At 51.6% G+C, this 22,851-nt stretch overlaps 2 protein-coding genes across 7 annotated transcripts in view; one reads left to right on the top strand and one right to left on the bottom strand.

The window, feature by feature from the left end:
* The window catches only part of Vav2 (vav guanine nucleotide exchange factor 2), a 169,211-nt gene extending 164,524 nt beyond the window's left edge, over nt 1-4,687 (bottom strand). For all 6 annotated transcript variants that reach the window (XM_036185210.1, XM_036185215.1, XM_036185212.1 and 3 more), the window contains exon 1: nt 4,466-4,687. In XM_036185210.1, coding sequence (XP_036041103.1) covers nt 4,466-4,669 — 204 coding nt within the window. In that variant the 5' untranslated portion in view covers nt 4,670-4,687. The remainder of the gene's footprint in view (nt 1-4,465) is intronic.
* A 12,992-nt stretch (nt 4,688-17,679) lies between these two features.
* On the top strand, nt 17,680-19,628 carry Brd3os (BRD3 opposite strand). The gene is made up of 2 exons (XM_036184918.1): nt 17,680-18,098; nt 18,186-19,628. Exon 2 carries the CDS (start codon nt 18,704-18,706, stop codon nt 18,956-18,958), a length of 255 nt encoding a protein of 84 aa, XP_036040811.1. The 5' UTR covers nt 17,680-18,098; nt 18,186-18,703; the 3' UTR covers nt 18,959-19,628.
* The last annotated feature ends 3,223 nt before the right edge of the window (nt 19,629-22,851 follow it).

Genomic DNA, 22,851 nt, shown 5'->3' with positions numbered 1-22,851 from the left:
TCCCAGGGAAAGGGTGTCAGGTGCATGGCCTGAGTCTAATCCTGAGGCTTCAGCCAAACCCAAATCCAAGGAGCCTGCACCATGGCCATACAGATCAATGAATGTCTGGGAGAGGTGTAGCCTAAGATCCCAGGTCACCTTTGCCGGAAAGGACACTTAACTGGGACACCTGGGTGACTTGCTTGTAGCCACTGCCTCTGACACAGTCAGTCATGTTGTGGTGACAGAGAGCACACTTTTTGGAATGCACTGGACATTAGGGGCATACAGTACCAAGTTCCTGCTTACCCTCAGAGGTCCACAAGAAAGTGGCCTGAGCCATTCTCAGGACGTGAAACCGCCGGCCTTGAGGCTGGAAAGATGGCTCACTGGTTAGGCAGCACTTGCTGTTTTCCCAAAGGACCCAAGTTTGGTTCCCAGCACCCACATCAGGCAGCACACAATCGGCTGTAACTCCAGCTCCAAGGGACTGAATACTCTCTTTTGACCTCCAGGACATCTGTACTCTGTACACACACACACACACACACACACACACACACACACACACACACACAAATAAATCTTTGTAAAACTGCCTGGCTTCCTTGAGAATCAGCTTTCCTTTCTCTGCTTGCCCAAATCGCTGTGTCTTGAATCTCAGACTCACCAACAGAATCTCCACACATACACTCGAGGAACTGGGTACCCATCCAACGGCTCCTTTCTCAATCAAAAAACATTTCAGCCATACCCACTGGCTGCCCTTGCTTGCCGAAACATCCTAAGAACACTGGCCAGCCTGCTCCCCTCCTGTTCCTTCCCGGCCTGTGACAGGGAGCCAGGCAAAGGACTTAGTCCTTGAATGAAGAAAGTAAAAGGAAAGACTATTGCTCTGCACGGGAGGCCAGGCTGAAGGGAGTCAGAAAGGATACAGCCCTGCCTAGGGAGGCTCACATCCTTGAGGACCCAACACCACACTTAGATGGTAACATCCTTCAGGATCTAAATCCCCCAGGACCCAAGTCTAGGTGGGTAGGTAGCAAGGGATGTTCGTGAGAACACTGAGTGTGGATAACATACATACCTGAGCAGTGTTAGCCCCAAACAAGGCTCAGGACAGGAGACAGCATTTAAAGGACATTTCCTGGAGGAGGAAGAGGCCCCTCAACCAGCTGACATAAAAAACCAGGCTGGAGCTGGGCAGTGGCAGCATATGCCCTCAATCCCACTCGGGGAGGCAGAGGCATGCAAATCTCTGAGTTCTGGTCTACAGAGTGAGTTCCAGGACAGCCAAGGCTACACAGAGAAATTCTGTCTCAAAACACCAAAAGAAAAAAGGACCAGAGCCAGGCTGGAAGGAGGTAAGTAAAAGTAAGCTTATGGTGGGTATGAAAGGAAAAAGCATGGGGGAGACAAACAGTACCAGGCAGGAGGGTCAGGGGAGAGATGGAGCATGGAGGACATGGAGGTCCTAGAGGCAAACCCTGGTAGTCCAGTGATCTACGCTAGGTCCCTGAAGCAGACAGACCATCGATGTCCTAAAAGGATAAGGCCACCAGAGTGATATAAGTATGGCAGAGGTAAGTGAAAGAGGCCCCTCTTGAAGAGGCCTCCCCAGAGCAAACATGTGGATTGTCAGCTGACACAGGCACCCTTGTGAACTCCTACTGTAGCCGCTGCGAGTGACCATACCTAATTAGTTTAATTAAGCCCAAAGTGGCTTCCAGGCATTGGAGTACAACAAAGTACATCCTGCCCATCCAAAACGGCACAACAAAGCAGCAGGCAGCCAGTATCTCTCCATGACCATCAGTATACAACAGTTGCTGGATAAATGTCTATTGCTAGGCCTGGCATGGTGGTACATTCCTTCTATCTCAGCACTTGGAAGGTAGAGGCAGGTAGGTCTCTGGGAGTTCCAGGTCAGCCTAATCTATCAGTCCAGGTTATAGTCAGACCCTGTCTCAAAAAAAAAAAAAAAAAAAAAGCCATTATGGTCCCCTAGATCCAACAGCCCAGCTGAGATTAAACTCTAAGTGAGAGGGGAGCTCTGAGTCCTGAAGATTGACCAGAAAGCCATGTGGCCTTTGTGGAATGGGGGACATCAGAGGCCAGTGAGCTGGACATGTTCTGGCACATGTCAAGCAGGGAGAAAGGAAATGCTCTCTCATGCCTTGCCAAATGGTCCTGCTGACTTCCCCATAAAGGATCCAGATGTCCAGGGAAACCAGGCATGCTCCTATCACCCCAGAGAGCCCACAGGTCCCAGGGAAAGCCCAAAGAAGTCAGCAAGGCTACAGGTCAGCTGAGGGAAGTCTTGAAATCGCCATTTCTTTAGGAAGATGTGCATACCCAGGCTGGTTATGCCGTTTACCGTCTGGGTGACCAGGGGCACAGGTGTGGACCTCTCTGAGCTTTAACTGCTGTCTACCTACAGGTCAGAGGTAGTACACCACTCTACACATTGTGCATAGCCCAAGGCAGTTCAGGAAAGGGCAGCTGTGATTCCGTCTGCGCTCAAGCAACCACAAACCAAGATAGCATCATCTTCCCCATATCAGAAATGTGAGCTTCCCTGTAGCAAAGAGCAAGCACCCAGACAGAAAAGATGTCTCTCCCTAGACCCTGCACAGCAGCCCTGGCAATGATTGTTGTTTCTTTCCTTATGTACATACACCTAGGGCCATGAGGCGAAACTTGACCCAATACCATGAAGGTCCGGAGAGCACCTGCCATGTGGAGACCCTGGGACAAACCAGCCTACACGAGATAACAACAGGGAGAGAACATCAACCCTCTGAGTTGATGTCCGTAAAGGTCAACAGTTGATGGCGCCTAGAAATTTCCAACAGAGGGGCTGAACCCTGAGGCCTGCCCCAGCCAGCACCCTACATCCCATCCAGCCCAAATCACAGGAACCAGCCACTCCCCAGTCAGGCACGGCCCCTCCCAGCCTCCCTGCCAATCAGTCTCACCCTCTTAACCCCATCCCACCCCCACCACCAACCCGGCTCAGGCTCAAGCCTCTAGACCCATCAGCAGAACCTGTCAGAAGCAAACCCGCTTTAGCCTCCAACAGTTCCGGAACAGCCCACGGAGAGAGTGGACTCAAGACCCAGCTGTGTGCAGGAGTTGCCCCTCCCTTTTCTTTCTCTAGTCAAGAAAGGGGCTAAAGAACTCCGCAACCTCCCCACCCCAACGTGGGGGAGGGGGGGCTCACCCTTCGAGATCTGTTAAAGTCCCCTCAACAGCAACCCTTGGAGCGTGCCACTTGGGCACACTGTCACTCAGACCTTTCAGGGCCCTAGCTGCAAGTGAGGCCCTGAGGTCTCCCTCTCTGGCTCTCTGGGCTGCTGGGGTGTTAGTATCAAGTAGATGGACAGCCCCTTCTTTCCCTTCTGGGGCTCTCCTTTGTCAAACGGGAAATAGCTGGCCCCCATCTCTTTGGAAAGGCAGGCACAGCCAAAGGGCAGAGGCTTTAGCGGGGAGGGGTGGAACCCTCCAGAATATTAGGATCAGTGACTCTCACGGACTCCCACCCCGCCCCTAGACACCGCGTTTCCAGAAGTCGGGTAGAGAATACCCAGCGTCCACTAGGAGTTGCGAAGTGGGCGGGTCGCACCTGGACAGTACTGTCTGAACCAGGGCTGCCTTGCTCTTCCCTCTGCTTGCCAGGATCCCTTTAAAGAGCGATCGGGCGGGGGATCCGAGACCCCCGGAAGGCGGGCCACATGCCTCGAATCTGCTTAACTCTCGGCCAAGTTCCCTTCAAGGGGCCAAGAAAAGCAGCTTCAGCCAACGGAGCGGACGTGTTCCTGCCCTGCCCTGCCCTACCCTGCCCTACCCTGCCCTGCGGCCACGCGCGTGCCTCGGCCTCCACAAAGGCCACACTAGAGCGACAGCCAAAGTGAAGGGCGATGAGGAAACGAAGAGGACTCTCTCCCAGGCTGGGGTCCGGAGGAGGCGCAGGCCGAAGAGGGGGCGGCGCCCGGCCCTCTGGCACCCTTCGGCCCGCGCACCCCGACCGGCCCGGCCCCTCCGCCGCGCCCTGGGCCAGCGCAGCCACCGCTCCAGCTCATCCTCCACCGGCTCCGACGCCAGGCGCGCAGCCCGAGGACGCGGCCCCAGCGTGGCACGCACCGGGCTGGAAGGGTCACTCGGGGACCCGGGCCTGGGCGCCAGACTGCAGTGCTGGGCACCACGCCGAGACTCGAGTCGCCCTCCACGAGGCAGCGCGGACCAGGGAGCCGGCGCACACAAACGGTCCCCGTGTCGGTGGTGGCGCGCCCTTGCTTGGGGGACTTTGGCCAACTTCGCGCCTACGGGGACCGCCACTCGCTAGAGCGAGAAGTGGAGACGGACGTGCTCCCCTCTGCACTGACCCTTGAGCCAGCCGCTTGGACCAGGGCGCCAGGGCCTCCCGCGGCCGCCACCTTGGCGCTCCAGTCAGCGTGCCCCGCAGCTCCCACGCCCGGACCCTCACCTGGGACATCTGCGGCCGGAAGTTAATGTCCTTCAGGTCGATGGAGCCGGGGGAGAGGTTGTGCAGCAGCTGGCACAGCAGGACGCCGTCGCGCAGCGCCTGCGCCAGGTCGAAGACCACCGCCGAGGGCCACACGACACGATGGTTGGGCGGCAGGACCTTGCAATCGATGAGCCAGCGGCCGCATTGCCGCCACTGCTCCATGGCGCCCGCGGCGCCGGTACGCTCGCCGCCGCGGCCGCTGGACCAGCTCGTTCAGGGCAGCGCTCTGGCCGAAGTGCGGTGACCGCGGGGCATCCCGCCCGCCCGCGCGGGGCTAGGCGGCCGGGGCGGGGCTTTGCGCAGGCCGCCCCGGGTCCCAGCTGCGCGGCCGCGCGGCCCTCCTTTTCCTCCTCCTCTTCCTCGGGCTACTAGCGGGCAGCCGCTCCCGCCCACGTGCGGCCACCAGGCGCTCGCGGGGCAGCACGCGGGGTACCCCTTTCACACACACAAGTCCGCTTGAGCTCCGGCCCGGGCTCCACGCCTCCTGCTGCCGCAGCGCTCCTCGATCCGCCCCTCCGGGCGCCGCATTCTGCGCTCGGGGCGCCCCGCGCCGACCGCCGCTTCTGCCCCGCCCGAAACAAAGGCGCAGCGGGTCGCTCGCTCCGTGCGTCCGGCGCCTGGGCTGCCCGCGCCGCCGTCGCTTTGTTCGCCCGGCCCGCGGGCTCTGCGCTCCTCGCGGGGCGCTGGGACTCTGAGGCTCCGCGGCTCCCGGGCGCTGGGGGTGCAGGGGGCGCGGCCACGGCCGGGCGGGGCCAGGGGCGGAGCTGGCACCCTCGCCGGGCACCTCCCCCGCGACCCAAGCACCGCCTCCAACCCGCCCTCTCACTTCCTGCCCCGGGGCCGCCTGCGAAAGTTAAGGAGGGCGGGGCTATAGCGCAGGCTCTGGACCGTAACTTTACCTTAGGTGCACGTGGACCCAGGCCGGCACTATCTCCTGCAGAGTGATGAGGCCGCTGCACCTCGATAGAGACTAGAAGGTGACTCCTGTAACTCGGAGCGCCCTTGCATGGCCCTCTGCAAAGCATACCCGGAAACATGCATCTGGCTGGGCTACACACTCACACCCCTATGGCCCCATCAATCTGGTTAATGGTCTCAGATCTTCCAGAGTCCTCTTCCAGTCCTCTGTCCTTGCCAGAATCCGCAGGACATCCCGTCTCCCGAAGTGGGAGAGCGAGGGGAAAAAAAAAAATCTAAGCCCCCTAGATTCCCTGGTGACAGGTGCTGGAAAGATGGACAGTGTGGTGTCCTGAGGACATTGTGACTGTGGGAGGGACTTCAAAGCTTAAATAACTGATCTTGCAATTGAAATTACTTTGCTCTGGACTCATTTATCAGGAGCCGGAGCCGTGGGTTCTTGGTAAAGAACCCCACAAACACAAGCCTCTGAGACAGGTGTCATGGAAGGAAGCTGGGAGAAAGTGGAGCGACCAGTCCCCAAGAGCTCTGACTCGATCTTTGTGGACTGGGCAGCGTCCGTATCAGTCCCTGTGTCTCCTTCAGTTTACCTGGCCCAGGGCAGGATGACAGATAACACCTGGAAGCCCACACAAAGCCTGTCCCCTGCATCCAGGGAAGTCCTTCCTGGAATGGCTTCAGGAAGTCAGTTTACCCTTTCCCCACCTAAAGAGGAAGCTGGAAACCTAATCCTAGAGGGTCAAGAAAGGAGCCAGATAGAGCCAGGCTGAACAACAGGTAAACCTACAGCTCCTGCCTAGTTTCTCTGAATAGCCTCAGGGAAGGGACCTGCTGCAGGAAGTGGGTTAAATCATCCAAAGCACAGGGCCACGGGCAGACCCTGCAGCATCTCCCCGAGAGGCATTCAATACCCTGCACGACAGGAGAAAAGGGGAAAGAAGGAAAGAAAAAGGACACTGCGAAGCTGAAAACAGAACACCCTGCTAATCCTGCTCCATTATGCCTGGGTGTCTGTAACCAGGGAGCTCCTTCACAGGAAAGAGGCCTCTGCCCTCCCTGCCTCAGGGCCTTCCTGCCTCATCAGGAAACTCACCATGTCCAGACTAGGTCTGAGACAGACACCGATCTGACACCCAGTCAGGCGTTCATCTGCTGCCCCCTGGTGGTTCTGAGGACAGTGACCGCTGACGGCCCAGATGCTCCGGAGAGAGGAGGAGTTCACATGTCAGTCTTGTGAGTCAAAAGATCTAGGCCTCCTGGCACAGGTGGTCCTGCACCAATCATGTGCCTCTCTGGTACCCAATTGTTTATCTGGGTACTGGGGACATTCAATTGCCCTGTGTACTTGGTGGAGTCCTTGGGAAGCTCTGCAGGGAAATAATAGGCAGGATGCATGAAGGAAAACTAGGTGGAAAGGATTTCAGATGTCTGTTGTGCATGTGGAGGTTGGATTGCATGGGCTCAAAACAAACATGCAGAGTGCTGGCAAAGGGATACTTTTCCTCAATATTCCGCGCATACGTTCTCTCAGCCCCAGCACTGTTTGCCAGGACTGTCCTCTGGACATGTCCAGGAAGCAAGAGCACCTCCCCACTTTGGAGATGAGCTCCACTGAAAACCACTTACACTGTATACCAGTGACCAGCTCTGAGGTGAACTGAGCAGAAGAGACCCTGAGGGAGAGGCTGCCAACCTAGCCACATACCCGGGATGTAGAAGAGGACCACCGACTGACCATGCAAGAGGTCACAGAGAAGGATGCACCTGGAAAGGGGCAGCAAGGCTTCTGGGAGTTGACAGTCCATGAAAAGCATGCTTTTGGAGGATAAGGCCTGGGGCAGCAGAGCCTGGCCCAGAGTCCACTCTAAATCACAGCGGAACTAAACATCATTTGTAATCCTGGTCATCAGCTGGTCAATGGCAACAGCATCTCTGATGGAGTGTGGTGTTAGTTCCTGCACTTATCTGCCAGCAAGTTTAAGACCCACATCCAGACTCTGAGCACTCCTAGCTCTGCCACACCGCCAAGGTCCAGGTTCCTCCCCTTGGGTTCCTTAACAGCCTGCTTCTCCCTTGTCCTTCAGTCTGCTCTTCACAGCCAGCGAAGACTTAGCCAAACCTAGATGCATCCCTGTCACTCTGCCCCCCAAACAAGCCCTTTGTGGAACTCAGCTCCCAGATGGTAACTTAGGCCTGGGGTTCTTTGAAAGAACACCATTGGCATGCAAGAGGACCCAGTGCTAGACCCTAAAGCAGTGGTTCTCAACCTGTGGGTCATGACCCCTAGGAGAGAGTCAAATGACCCTTTCACAGGGGTCTCCTAAGACCATCAGAAAACACAGGTATTTGCAATTTATAACAGCAAAGTTACAGTTGTGAAGTAGCAACAAAAATATCATATTTGGGGTCACCACAACATGAGGAACTGTGTTAAAGGGTGGCAGCACTAGGAAGGTTGAGAACCACTGCCTTAAAGGAAATGAAAAAAGAAAAAAATGGCAGAATCTCCCTAAGCAAGAACCCCTCTCCCGCCTGCGCGCGCGCGCACACACACACACACACACACACACACACACACACGCGCGCGCGCGCGGGCTTGGCACAGCTTCCTTCCCTGGCTGAACATTCTGTACCCCTCCTCTTCTTTACGCTTGCAGTTTCTCTGCCTGGAATTCTTCCATCAGAGAGGAACATGACCAAGGTTCTGGCTAGCAGAGGAGGGATTTGAACCAGGATCTCACCATGGAGTCTGTTTTCTCCAGTGCTGTTTGCATTTACTCTGGGGTGACCTTAAGGTTTAGGTGTCAGCACAAGAGAAATCATGGAACTCGATTTGCAGCTGCCCCTGCCCCACCCCCCTACACCTCTACTCCCCTACCCCCCCACCCCCGCCAGGCTTCTGCAGAGAGTGCCCCTCATCCAATCAGAGACATTGCTCACTGGGCAGTCCCGGGACTGCTTTTTGTCCAACACAAGTGCCTGTAAGCATTCAGTGCTTTGGATGTCACAAGCCTCTGGGTAAGTTTCTACAGACACTGGAACATCCAAGAAACTGAGGACCTCCACAACCAGACCAGCCATTTTGATTATCAGTCCATGCTTCCCCAACAAACACCCAGACACACTGCATGTGTGTCTCTATACTTTCATCAAAAAGACCACCATCAAAGGGTTCTTCCCGACAGGGACCACCAAGTTTCTCATTCAAAGGAATACCAACACTGGCCTCCATTTCTCTATCACCCAACCTTCCATTCCAGTCCCACCAGCCCTGAACCTCTCTTTACATTTCTTAGTGGTCCTTGAACTCATCTACCCAGCCCTCTGTCCGGTTACCTTTTAATGTAGCCGTTCGTTCCTCCACTCGGCCCTCCCATGTTCCTCTGCCCATCACTCATACATGGCTCTGGCCAGCCTCCCAACTGTCCAGCATTATCTGCCCCACTCCTTTCCACCCACCTATACCTGCATCTATCCACCCATCCCTCCCACTAGACAATGTTCCTGGAGAAGGGGAAGTGAATGTTTTGACCGGGTGAGGGATTTAGTCCCACATCCAACCCACATGAACACACATTTTACAAATTCCATCTGGAGCTCCATCAGGACAATTCAACTGTCACAATTCTCCAGGAAATTATAGGTGTAGAAAAAGACCATCTGGCCAACCATGGAGACAGAGCGTGCCTTGCTGGATGGTGGGTGAGGGCCCTCTGCATTTCCTTTGAAAAGGCAAAACGTAGACTATTACTGCTAGCTGCTTCAACTTCCAAATTAAGCCAAATGCCACAGTCTTGAGACTGACCCCTACACGGAGGTCTCTGAAATCTTGCTGTAAATCAGACACAGTTTGAGCACCTGCCAGTGACTATGCAAAATATAAAGACAGTTTCCCTGTCTTGAGGCTGTAGCAGCTCAGCTCGTGGGAAGACCCTATGTTTTGGAGCAGGTGAGCACAGGCTTAAGAGAGTACAGAGTCCAGGACACAGGTCAGCTGTCCATCTAAGACTGAGAGGCAGGACTGGGGGCGGGAGCTTTGCTTTCCGCAGGAGCCCTCATCAAAGAGCCACAAACCACCTGGATGCTAGATAAACGGAGAGGGTCCAGTCAAAGAAAGCCAAGCTCCATTTGGCTGCATGTGAATAATGGACTGGCCGGGGAGGGGATACCAGTATCCCACAGGCACTAAGCCAGACAGGCTCAGATGACCACACCCTGGCTGCTAGAAGTGTTGGGTCTAAGTAAAAACAAGTCGGTACCCACAGTGGGAGGCACACAGCCAGGGAAAGCCTGACGGTGCTCCACCCCACCCTCATCAGAGCCTGAAACCCTCCCTCAACCCCAGGGGAGGCACCCATCTCCTGGACCCTTCCACCTCTCCTCCAGCCATAACCTTGAAGTCAGAACAGCCAAGGGAATGCGCCAACCACACCTGCTCCAACACCTCCCTGCCAGGGCACAGTGCAAATGTCCCCCCCCCACCCAAAGCCGTTGTCACCCAAGAGACCGTGTACCCCTTAACTGTGACCCCCAGCCTCCACCCACCCTCTGCTCCGGCAGCCACTTTTTAATCTGCTTTGGATGTACCTATCAGGAACACTGTATCATTGGACTCACACATGACTCACTCACTCATGGCCTTTCATGCCTGCTTTTTTCACCTTGAATATGCCTGAGGTTTGTTCATGTAACTCCTGTTCTTTGCTCGGGAGGTTCTTTGTCCCTTTCTATGACTGACCAGTAAGTAATTTACTGTGAGCTTAATCAACCTTAACGTGACAGTTTAATCCAGCATGTCTGAGACGTTGTTATTTTGATATCTAATCAACATTAAAAGTTACTAAAGAGACTTTTTATATCCTTTTCGTGTCTTCAAAATATAGGTTATGCCTTACACATACAGCACATTTCCATCTGAACCCTACGTTCCCCTCAGAAACATTTGATCTAAATATATTTAGGTTTCATAAAACTCACAGTTGAAAAAGATTTTCATGCTCAAGCTGTTTCAAATACATTTAAAAGTTTGCCAAAAATAGAATTGAGTATCAATTTCTAAATTAATTAAACTTAACAGAGGGCTGACTGGAGTCTGGGAAATGTGGGTCTCCTCAAGCCCAAACAGCCATCAGGCCTGACAGAACCTTTTCCTTTGTGCCTTAAATGGAGGTCCTGTGATGACCTTGTGGCTATGGAGCCACCTATACCCTGTTCTCCCAGCACCAGCACCATGAGTGCATGACTCCACTCACTCACCTATCCACTCACTCATCCACTCACATACATCCACCTGTCTATCTGCTCACCCACCCATCTATCCAGACACATATCTACCTAGCTGCTATGCGTCCATATACCTCCCCATCCATCATCCACCACCTATCCATTCATCCATCACTACCCATCCACCTGTCCACCCATCCAGCTACCCACCCACCTATCCACTGTCTACACACCACTTATACACCTACTGTCCAGGTTTGGTTTGGTTTTTCTGTTTTTTGTTTGTTGGCTTGACGTAAGCTAGAGTCATCTGAGAAGAAGGAGCCTCAGTTGAGAAAATTTCTCCATGAGATTAGCCTGTGCACAAGCCTGTGGGGCCATTTTCTTGATTGATGATTGATGTCTGCTTTAGTTCTTGTCTTAAGATCCCTGACTTCCTTCAGTGATGGAGTGTAACCTCAAAGTTGTAAGCTGGAATAAACCCTCCCCCACCCACAAAGTTGATTTTGGTCATGGTGTTTTATCACAGCAAGAGAAATCCTGACTAAGACACCTACCTATCTATCTATCTACTTGTCCACCCACTCATCCACCCGTCCATCTACGTACTCACCCACTTATTCCTCCATCCATCTATCTACCCATCTGGAAAATACTTCACTGTGCCACACACATACAAGACTTGAAGAGACACAGGACAACAAAGTGACGGCTTATAGCTGTCAGAGTCAAACAAGAAGTATCAGATGTTCGGGAACAGAAGAAGCTGCCCTTCCTGGATTCTTGCCTCCAGGAGGGTCTCAGCAGGGCTCAGCCTCTAAAGATATCTTACACCTCCTCTCTGCCCTGCCTCACTCACCATCTGATGCAATATGACAACTACCCCAAGCCTGGCAGAGGTCTCTACTGCTGAGTGAATTTCACAGGGCCACCAGCTCAGTTGGTTCGACAGGAGGGGGCAGCCAGGGCTGGCATAAGTTCCTTAGCTCCTGTCTGGGAAAGCGTAAAGGTCTGACTGCAGTTTTTGCTAGGTCAAGAGGCAGAGCTCTGGCAGGAAGTGCTAGCCCAGATCTCTTTATAATGAGAATAAGAACTGAAGCTGGGCATTATGAATCATGGCTTCCTTTAATTCCAGCACTTGGGAGGGAGAGACAGGCAGATCTCTGTGAGTTTGAAGCCAGCCTGGTCTACATAGTGAGTTCCAGGACAGCAAGTGCTAGATAGGTAGTCTAAAATTAAAAAGAACTGAATCACAGCTGGGTGGTGGTGGCACATGCCTGTAGTCCCAGCACTCAGGAGGCAGAGGCAGGCAGATCTCTGTGAGTTTGAGGCCAGCCTGGTCTACAGAGTGCGTTCCAGGACAGGCTCCAAAGCTACAGAGAAACCCTGTCTCGAAAAACCAAAAATAAAATAAAATAAAAAAGAACTGAATCACAACAGAACAGGCCCAAAGAGGTAGCCTCCTAAGACACGAAACCCCTTGAGAGAATCCTTGAGGTTCAGCCTCCTTAGCTTAAACTTGGGGCCACTCATAGGCGGGCCAGGCCATGACTAGGATTCCCCTACCCATCTAAGCTCTTAGGCAAGCCATTGCTCTTCACCATAAGTGTCCTATTAGGGGCCAGGGGCCTTCATTCAGCTGAAGGCAAGAAAGTAGTTAGGGTACTGAGGGTCTGGGAAGGAGGCAGCTGTTTTTACCACCTTCCCAGCAGTGGAGGCATGAAATACCCATGTGCCAGGATGGAGTGGCGGCTGTAGTATTTCAGATGCTGAATGGAAGGGTAACATTAAAACAGTGGAAATGAATGACTATTTCAGGAGCAGGTGGCATAGAAGGGCAGAGATCCAGTGGTGATTTGGGAGACAGGAAATACTGAGGGCTCTATTGTTGGGAGTACAGCACTCACAGATCTCCAGAGAAACCAGGTCCTTGCACCCACAGATCTCCAGCGAAACCAGGAATGTTAAGCATTCAGGATTGTCTTTCCAATGGGAAAGATGTAAAACCTGTTCTTCCACCCAGAAAGCTGGGAATTGGAAGTGATTAATATCCTGGTGATGTGCATTATTGGTTGGGCTAGGGCCATATCAAGCTCCTATAACTAGGACTGGAGATGGCAAGTAATCTAAATGATCTTTACAGCCAAGGGCTCCCCAAAGTCCTACAGCTAGGACCAGAGATGATACTTAGTAATCTAAATGACCCTTACATTATGTGTATAGCCAGAAGCTCCCCCAAGCTCTCATAACCAGGACCAGAGGTGGCTAATAGGCCAAAAGGCCTCAGTGCTATCTGTATGACCAAGGCCAGTAGTAAGTTGTGCCGAACAAATATTTAGGAATACTTGTCTTTTTTTTTTTTTAATTTATTTATTTATCATGTATACAGAAGAGGATGCCAGATCTCATTACAGATAGAATACTTGTCTTTTATCCTCTCTGAATGAACATTTTAAAATCCTACTGAGCCGGGTGGGCGGTGGTGGTGCACACCTTTAGTCCCAGCACTTGAAAGGCAGAGGCAGGTGGATCTCTGTGAATTCGAGGCCAGCCTGGTCTACAGAGCAACATCCAGGACAAGAACCAAAACTGCATGGAGAAACCCTATCTTGGAAAAAAACAATCCCACTGGGACTGTGAGTGCTCAGGCACAAATGGCTCAGAGGACAGCACACATGGAAGAGAATTGTGAAATGTCTTCTAGACATGCACAGTGTTACACAACTCACAGCAGCTGTTGTTGCCTGCACAAGACCTGCATGAGATAAAGCCAATCAAAATTCCAGCATGGACCCCAGTGGTTGTGGCGCACGCCTTTGATCCCAGTATCGGGAGGCAGAGGCAGTCCGGTCTGTGTGAATTCGAGGCCAGCCTGGTCTACAAAGCGAGTTCCAGAACAGCCAGGGCTACACAGAGAGACCCTGTCTAGAAAATCAAACAACAACAACAACAACAACAACAAAAATTCCAGCATGGATGAAGGAGGGACTCCTGAGGTCCCACTCTTAACTAAAAAGCTATTGGCGCTGGGCGGTGGTGGCGCACACCTTTAATCCCAGCACTGGGAGGCAGAGGCAGGCAGATCTCTGTGAGTTCGAGGCCAGCCTGGTCTCCAGAGAGAGATCCAGGAAAGGTGCAAAGCTACACAGAGAAACCCTGTCTCGAAAAATCAAAAAATATAAATAAACAAACAAACAAACAAATAAATAAATAAATAATTTAAAAAAGCTATTGGCAGCTGATGGCTTCTGAGCGAGAGTCACTTTTCTTTGGGGATGTGGGCACTGTCCATGCCCCAGTGGATAATCCCACACCCATATGCATATGGTTAACATTAATTAGAATCAGTGGGCTAGGGGGACTGGAGAGATGGCTCAGAACAAAAGATAAATAACAACAACAACAACAACAACAATAATAATAAAAGGACTTGAAGTCGAGAGGGAGATAGGTTGGTTGGTCCCAGGGAAGAGTTGGAGGGAGGAAGGTAGTAGTGGGTTTAATAAGATCAAAAAGTATTGTATACATGCATTCAAGTTTCAAAAACTGAATATAAAATATTACTTTGGGCTAATGATTGTAAGTCAGCACTTACACTGTGTACAAAAAACACGAGGTTTGCCATGCCTGGTGGTGCAGGCCTAAGAAGCTGAGGCAGGAGGATTGTAAATTAGGGTCTGCTTGGACTACATAGTGAGTTTCAGGCCAACTAGTGATATACATGGAGAACTTTTCTAAATAAGTACATGAGTGAATAAATAAATAAATTCCATACTGTAACCAAAACCACTGAATACTTTTTTTAAAAAACCATTCTGAATCCTCCAGAAGCTGCCACTGGGCTCCACCTCCTGGGTGACCAGAGGGGACAATCTGATTAGTCAGTGTTTAGTTAGTGTTGCCCTTTGACCTGTCCCCTGAGACAAGTTGTATCCATAGCTTTCAGCCACAACCTGGCCAGATAGATAATCCCAACCTCTCCCATTTTTTTCTACACTAATTTCTGTCTTAAGTTTTGTGGCAGGGTAAATGGAATGTCCCCCAAAGATGTGTACATAAAATCCATGAGGCCCAAGAATGGAATCTGACTGGGGATAGGGTCTCATCAATGAGATCATTTTAGATTATCTTCACAGCCTCTCAATTCAGTGTTGTATCCTTAGAGACTTAGTAACACAGGGCAGGCAGAGGACTCATTAGTGACAAAAGAAGAATGACCATGTGGTCACTGAGGCAGAGGCAAGAGTGACTCAGTCACAAGCTAAGGGTGGAAAAAGACAGGGGGCAGTCAATAGTAGCTAGGAGACACTGTAGACACCTTTTCCCAGAGCTCTGGCAGTAAGAGTGATCTTGTCCACAGTTTTTGTTTCTTTGTTTTGTTTTGTTTGTTTGTTTGTTTGTTGAGACAAGGTTTCTCTGTGTAGCCCTGGCTGTCCTGGAACTCACTCTGTAGAACAGTCTGGCCTCAAACTCACAGAGATCTACTTGTCTCTGCCTCCCACGTACTGGGATTAGTGGCATGTGGCACCACCACCCAGCTTCAATTTTTTTTTATTTATTTACTTATTTTGAGACAGAGTCTCAGGTAGCCCAGGCTGGCCTCAAGTTCGCTCTGTAGCCAAGAATGAGCTTGAACATCTGATTCTTCTGTCCCCACTTCCAGAGTGTGGGGATTATGGGCTGCACCACCATACACAGTTTTATCTTATGAAGTGCTAGAGATCAATCCCCGGGCTGTGTGCATGCTAAACACACACCCCATCGACTGAGCTATAACCCCAACTCCCATCCACAACACAAGTTCAGATGTCTTCCTTTCAGAACTGAGAGCAAATATAGTTCTGTCAGTTCAGACTCCTGTGCATATGGAGCTTTACTGCTATCACCGCCTCGGGAAACCACAGAGCAGCTACTAAAGTTCCTGCTCCCATGGAGCATGGACAGGTTAGGAAGGACTTCATGACTGGTCTCATAAATAGGCAGCATGAGACCCCAGGCGTAGGAACTGGCAGCACTAAGGGCCAAGATGCATAGGTCAAGGAAAATCTTCTGCAACTGTTGCCCAAAATGTAGAACTGGGATGAGCCAGCTCATCCTTCAGGAACCTCTCCTCAGAAATTGAGTACTGTTACTTGATGGCCACTTCCACCTGCAATCTCAGCACCCTAGAAGCAAAGGCAGGAGAATAGTTAAGAACTCCAGGAGGGCTGGGCGGTGGTGGCATATGCCTTTGATCCCAGCACTCAGGAGGCACAGCCAGGCGGATCTCTGTGAGTTCAAGGCCAGCCTGGTCTACAGAGCGAGATCCAGAACAGGCACCAAAATTGCACAGAGAAACCCCGTCTCGGAAAACAAACAAACAAAATAACTCTAGGAGAAACTGGGCAGTGGTGGCGCATGCCTTGGGAGGCAGAAGCAGGCAGATCTCTGAGTTCAAGGCCAGCCTGGTCTACAAAGTGAGTTCCAGGACAGCCAGGGATACACAGAGAAACCTTGTTTCAAAAAACAAACAAATAAACAAACAAAAATAATTGCTATTCTGCAAGTTGATTCTGCTTTGAGGATGTCCATATTCTTTTTTCCTCTCTCTCTGTCTCTGTCTCTGTCTCTCTCTCCAAGGTCTTGCTATGTATGTAGCCTCGGTTGGTCTGTAACATCACCTAGACTAAGCTGGCCTCACACTCAGAGATCTGCCTGTCTCTGCCTCCCATGTACTGGCCACCACCATCCCACCCTACATGCTTTCCAACACTGGCTCATATCAATATTCTTCACCGACACTGGGGTAAACTGTGAAAATAACTTTATGATGGAAAACGATGGACACTAGGTCAAAGTATATTGCTGGAGTCTAATTGGAAGAGTACAGAGTGCATGCTGAATTTTCCTGGGGCTGTTAGAACAATTCAAATGAGCAATGCGGGGAGTGATGGAGTTTCATAGCTGCTTTTGAAATGATACATCCAACACAACAATGAACAAACTGAAAACGAATGCACCCATCATTTGAGTGGGATATCGATAGTAATAGCAATAGGTCTGACAAAGTAACTGCATAAAAGGAAATAAAACCAGCTGAGGACAAAGCTTCTTCACTTGGCGCACTTGCCTAGTATGCCCAAGGTTCTACTTCCAGACCACAAACACCCCAACCCAAACATAAAGGAAAGCCGCAGGAACCATGACAGGATCAAGGGCTGGGGAGGTGCTTTAATGCTAACTCCACTTCCCTCAGCTTCTCCTCCAGGCTTTCTCCCTGTTCCCCAGCAGCCCCTCCCCCTCCAGGCTCCGCCTCAAACCCCGCCCCCAAGTTCTTCTCCCTGACTCTTAGGCTCCGGCGCTCCCGTACCCTCCCACCCACCCCCGCATCCTGATTTCTGAGTGTCTTCCCAAGCTCCTTTTCTCTCCTGGCTTCTGCCTTTGTCTTTACTACTCCTCCAACGACTCCCGCATTGCCTCTTCCCTCCCCCCAAACGCCCCTTCCTCCTCCGCTTCTTCAGGCTTCTGGTCTCAATCCTCGTCCTCTTCTCCCCAGATCTTCTTCCTCCGGCTCCTTCCCTGCTCCTCCTTTCCTCTCATCCTGTCCCCTCCAGCTTCTCCCCATCTCCTAGTCACCTTCCACCACCACCACCACCACTTTCTCGGGATCCTCTTCTCTCTCCACGCCTCTTATTCTGGATTTTGCTCTTCTTGATATCTCCTGCCATCTTCTCCGGCTCCTCCTCTCTCCCCTCCCTCCAGATCTCCCTCCTCATCCTCTTCTCTCCTCACTACCACCCTCCTCCCAACACCTCTTCCGTTCCCCCTTTTCCCCAGCTCCTCCTCCTCCTCCAACCTTTTCCCTTCCCTTCACCATCCCTCTCCGACTGCTCCGCCTCTCTCCCTCCCTCCCTCCCTCCCTCCCTCCCTCCCTCCCTCCCTCCCTCCCTCCCTCCCTCCCTCCCTCCCTCCCTCCCTCCCTCCCTCCCTCCCTCCCTCTCTCTCTCTCTCTCTCTCTCTCTCTCTCTCTCTCTCTCTCTCTCTCTCTGCCCTCTGTTGTCTGCCCCGCCCCGCGGTGTGATCGATGGGTCCGTACGCAACCAGTCCTCGGTGCTCGGCTCGCCATGCCTGTGACGCTGCCATGGAGACGTAGCCGCAGCCGCAGCCTCCTGGCCCTTCCCGGGACCTGGAGCATCTGCGTCACCTGGGCCACGCGTGTCCGCGAGCGCCGGTCAAGAAGGCTGCTCTGCTGGAGCGTCTGGACAGGGCCGGGCAAGCGATACTTTTGCCAGAAGCACGGGCGCGGGACGTGGGGCTTGCATCCTCCCTCCTCCCAGGAACTGCTCCATAGTTGAGGGACGCTTCTCCCACCAGCGGAGACCCTGGTACCACTAATCGTTTGTAGGTTATTAAGGGACCTGCGATTGGCCCACACGCCTCACCCTTCTACCCAGCTCAGCTGGCCACATCTGTGAGTAGCTTCACTGAACGCTAGCTCTTGATGGAGAGTACCGTGATGGGCCTGCTCCCAATGCCCGACAATTTCTTCCCTTTGCAGTGTCACCCTTGGGAAGAGAGGAAGACTGGCTAGCAAAGGACCTGAACCAGCACTGTTACAGATTCCAACTGCGTTTCGAGTGGTGTGGACAGATCAGCCCCTGCTGCAGACTTTACAATGCTCGTTCTCTCAGGACCCTGGATACATCTCCTTGAGCTCAAAAGCGACGCAGGGGCAGTGGACACCTAACAGGCCGCCAAGAGTGGTGTGGAGTCTCCGTCAACGCTATACAACTCTACTGTACAGAGCTTGGACCACAGCGCCAATCTGACCTACTTTCTGTCTGGAAATGCTCTCACATGGCTTCTGAACAGGGTCAGAGGTGTCTTGGCTTCCCCTGCCCTCCTGAGATCTTGCCCATGGAAGGTCTGAGTTGCCTACTTCCACTATTAAGTTGAATAAGGATTCCTTAACCCAACAGCCATCAAGGCTGTTGGCCAACTAGTTAACAGACCAAAGCAGCCAGCTTTTTCCTACCTAGGAGGAAAGCCAGGTGTGCATGAGCTTGGGGCTGGGGGATGAGCGGTCGGGCCCCGCTGGCAGAGAAGGCTCTGTCAGAACGCTATGCCCGCCTCCGGTACAGGGACACTTCCTTGCTGATTTGGCAACAACAACAGCAGAAGTTGGAGTCTGTACCACCTAGTACATACCTGAGCAGGAGCCGTAGCATGTGGTACTCCCAGTATGGAAATGAGGCCATCTTAGTCCGGGACAAAAACCAGCTTGGGGTCTCTAAGGACACTGGCCAATCTAAGTTTTGCTCAATCATGTAATTCCAGAGAGATCCTCGAAGGCTGTGAAGATCAAGCCGTGGTATAAAAACTCAACACCTAAGATTATCACCCAGCCCTTTATCAATGGCACACTGCTGAGGCCCTGGCAATGCTTCCAAACAAAAGAGAAGCCAGTGAGATGTCCCCAGCTCCTATGAGCTGCTTGCCTGATACAGAATGGGTCAGGTCCAGGTTAAAGAGGGGACTCTCTTCCTGGAGGGTCTCAGATCTGTCAGTTCACACGTGCAGTGACACGTGAAAAGGGGCCAGAACCAGGGTGGCATTCCAAAACCAAGCGTTATAGGACCAATTGACCTATACATTACTGCAATGTGGTAGCACCCACACTGGTCTTGTATATAGGTGTGTTGTGTCCTAAACACCTTAAGTAAAACCCTCCAATTTAAAGCTCCATCTAAGTTGCCTGGGTTGATTCCAAACTTAATCGTGTGGGAAAGAGCATTTGCCGGATGGTGGAGCATTGGGACCTCCTTCCTATCAGATTGCAGTGGTGTATCATGTTCCACCTCAGTACACATAGTGTGGACAGCTGGAACATACTTGTCTATGGTGCAGTTCAAGTCTGTGTGGCTATGCAAATTCGGGAATGTGTTTTGTCAAAGTTGAGCCTTCTAAATAAATGTCTTAAGACGCTACCCTTTCTCATTTATCTTGGTGTGTAAAACCTTACTTGGCTTTCCGAAATAACAGTAATGGCTAATGATTGATAAGAGCCCTAATACAGGGATACATAAAGCAAGCATGGTCCCTCCCTCAGGACAGCCACTGTCAGAAGGCATGCATGCCCTCTCACTCTGCACTGTGTGCTCAGTCACAAACTCTACCAGTGCCATTACCCCCTGCTCTGCCCACTCCTCACCAGGCACTTAACTGGCAGAGATGGCACCTGGCTTATAATCTATGCAAAGAGCATGTCTCATGCATGGCCATGTTCACTGTAGTGTATCTCTTTGCCGATGTGCACGTTTGTGTAAGACCACGAGGGCACAGTGCACTCCTCAAACACTTCATCCAGCCACAGACCTGGCTAGCTGGAGCCTCCTGAGGAACCTAGATCATTTGGCTCAGTGGACTTCTGTAGTGTATTCTTGTACATTTAGAGGGGAAGCTCGTTGTATAGTATGGGCTGGTTGGTCTGCCTGGGAGGCCTAGCACTTGGAAACTGTTCTAAGTTCATTAGTTTGTCAAGCCTTTCAGTTCAATTGAAGTCCTGCAAGCAAGCTTCAGACTTATTGGCAATTTCTGCCACCTGCTCACACCTCACCCTAACCCAAGACCACATCAGACACAGCACTGACTTGGAGACAGGATTTGAAGTCACAGACTGTTGGAAGGGTAAGCACTTATGGGGCAGCTGTCTTCATGGGGTCATTAGGCCCCACATAGGACACTGGGGAGTCACTAAGCTGCTTAGACTACAGGAGGTTGTCCCAGGCCAGTGCTGGAAGAGACTAGTTTGATGAGAAGGGTTAGTGTCAGCAAGAATGAGCCATTCTCACTGGGGTGGACATGCCATAGGACCCAACATGAACCCCCTGCCCAGGCTTGATGCCAATGGTTTTGGCCACTTGGAAAGCAACTTTAGGGTCCTCATCCCTTCTTCACTATGTCTAAGCCACTGCACAGCCTGTTCTCAGTAAGTGCTATAGGGTTCTGTATACATTCTCACCTACATTTCCACTGGGCTCACTACATGTGGAGGCCTATGCCACAAATAACCTGACAGTAGACTGCAGCAAGGTGGGGATGGAGCAGACATTAGGTAAGGCCATCTAAGGGAAGCCTTGATCCTTGGGAAGGCACAGTTCAAGTGAGAACTACATAGGACTCCCTGTCCCCCAGCACCATGGCAGAAGATGGCAGCTACTCCAAGTCCTTTGCTGTTGTTCTGTGAAAGGGCTTCCACTCTTACTGTGTAGTGGGCTGGCCTTAAAACAATCCACAGCAGCCAGGCGGTGGTGGCGTACACCTTTAATCTCAGGTACTTGGGAGGCAGAGGCATGTGAGCCTCTGTGAGATTGAGGCCAGCCTGGTCTATAGAACGAGTTCCAGGACAGCCAGAGCTGTTACACAAAGAAACCCGTTTCAAAAAGACAAAAACTTATAATAATGATAACAGTAACAGTAATTCACAGCAGTTCTACTGCCTCAACCTCCCAACAGATTACAAGTATGTGTCACCATACTTAGCTCAGAGTGTTTCTCAAAGCCCTTTTTGGATGCTCTGTGTAGTTCCACCAAGAGCTGTAAGAGGTAACGTATGAGGAGCTTATCCCGTGCTCTTAGAAAGAGGCACCGCAGCAAAGAGCACTATGCAGACATAGCCTTTTTCCCCTTCTTTTTATTATGAAAACAAAACAAACACCCCAGGAGAAAGGTTCATGATTACCAGAGACACCAGAGTACTTCCTACCATTTTTAACTCTGTGGTGTTGAGGCCGGCATTGCAAAAAACAAGCTAAAACTACTTACAATGGACTCATTTTCAGTAACTGACATTTACAGGAGTATACTAGAAACGGCACTAAAAAGTTTTAAGAAAAGTTACGGTAAACTTGCATGCACATCATACAGAAAAGAAACATTTTAAATATATATATAAAAAAGAAAAGCTTCTGGAAGTGTTACACCAGTAGCAGGGACAGTGATAAACAGGATGACAAGGCTTTAACAGTGTGACAGCTGCAAAGGGACAAACCAAGAAAACCACACAAGAAAATGTCTCCAGTCTGTAAGCAAGCCAAGTTACACAGCCCGAGGGGGCCTGCACCCCAAAGCCCACTCCTAGGCCTCCAAGACTCTGCCAAGTGCCCCCCCCCACCCCTGCATGTGACTTTCAAGGAAGCTGTGGACAGCTGCCCTCCACCTCTGTACAGGGCAAGCTAAGTCTCTGTAGCCTTTGTAACTCAGAAGAAGGGAATGGCAGTTACCCTGCAGCCTGGCATTGTGAAAACCAATGCCCTCCAAAACTCTGGAGACAAAACAGTTTATGCCTGGACAGAAAGCTTTTTTAAAAAAAGTTAAAAGCACCAATTACAGAAGCTGCTCAGTAGGGACCAGTTGTGGAAATGCCAGACCCTCCATCCCGTGCAACCAGCTCTCCCCCACGGCCCCACTGCTGGGATGCCACTCCAGGACCGGACTCTGCTTGCCTAACAGCTCACAGAGGCACTCTGTGTATGCCCAGGCACTGTGCCCTGCCTAGGCATGCTGGCTAGGCTGTCATGGTAGGCCACCATTGAGACCCCATGTGAAGGCCTGTCAATTTCCTCATGTTTATTTCTTACAGTCACAGCTTAAATATTCTATTAAAGATCTGTTTAAAAAATACCTTTGAAGAACAAGGGTAACTTTAAAAAAAGGGAACCTTAAAATTCACTTATATTTTTATTATAAACAAAACTGGCTTACAAGTTTAACAAACTGGCTGACAACTCACCGGGCGTCTAGACATGGTAGTCAGCCAGCCACTTCCCGAGCTTGACACCCACTACCTGTCCACATCCACAAGGGCTGGTGGGATTGACTTTAGGTATTTTAAACATCTCCCATGTAGGGATGCTGAGGACGAGTCCTGGGCTCTGCCTAGAAGCAACGGCAGAAATTGCAGGGACCCCACCACAAGTAAAACCATACAACACAAGGCTCTGCACTTGGTGCTCTGGGGGGAGGGGAGGCAGAAGAATCAGTTTTCTGGGCTAACTGGAAATTCTTGAACAGGTACCCCTGCAATCATCAGGCTCACCTTCGCCCCCGTCGAAAGTAGAGAGGTCAGGAAGAGAGAGCCTCCACAGGCTGGAGAGGCAGGTACTTACAGGCCTGGGAGATTGGCCCATGTGCTCCTGGCTGAGGCCTCAATGCTCAGAGCTAAT

The sequence above is a fragment of the Onychomys torridus genome, chromosome 4 (genome assembly GCF_903995425.1).
Source record: "Onychomys torridus chromosome 4, mOncTor1.1, whole genome shotgun sequence".
Lineage (NCBI taxonomy): Eukaryota > Metazoa > Chordata > Mammalia > Rodentia > Cricetidae > Onychomys > Onychomys torridus.
The sequence above is the reverse complement of the archived record's forward strand: the minus strand, read 5'-3'. Positions and strand labels throughout refer to the sequence as shown.

Coding starts and splice junctions, on each gene's coding strand:
- Brd3os (XM_036184918.1), top strand. CDS start 18,704: ATGAGCGGTCGGGCCCCGCTGGCAGAGAAGGCTCTGTCAGAACGCTAT.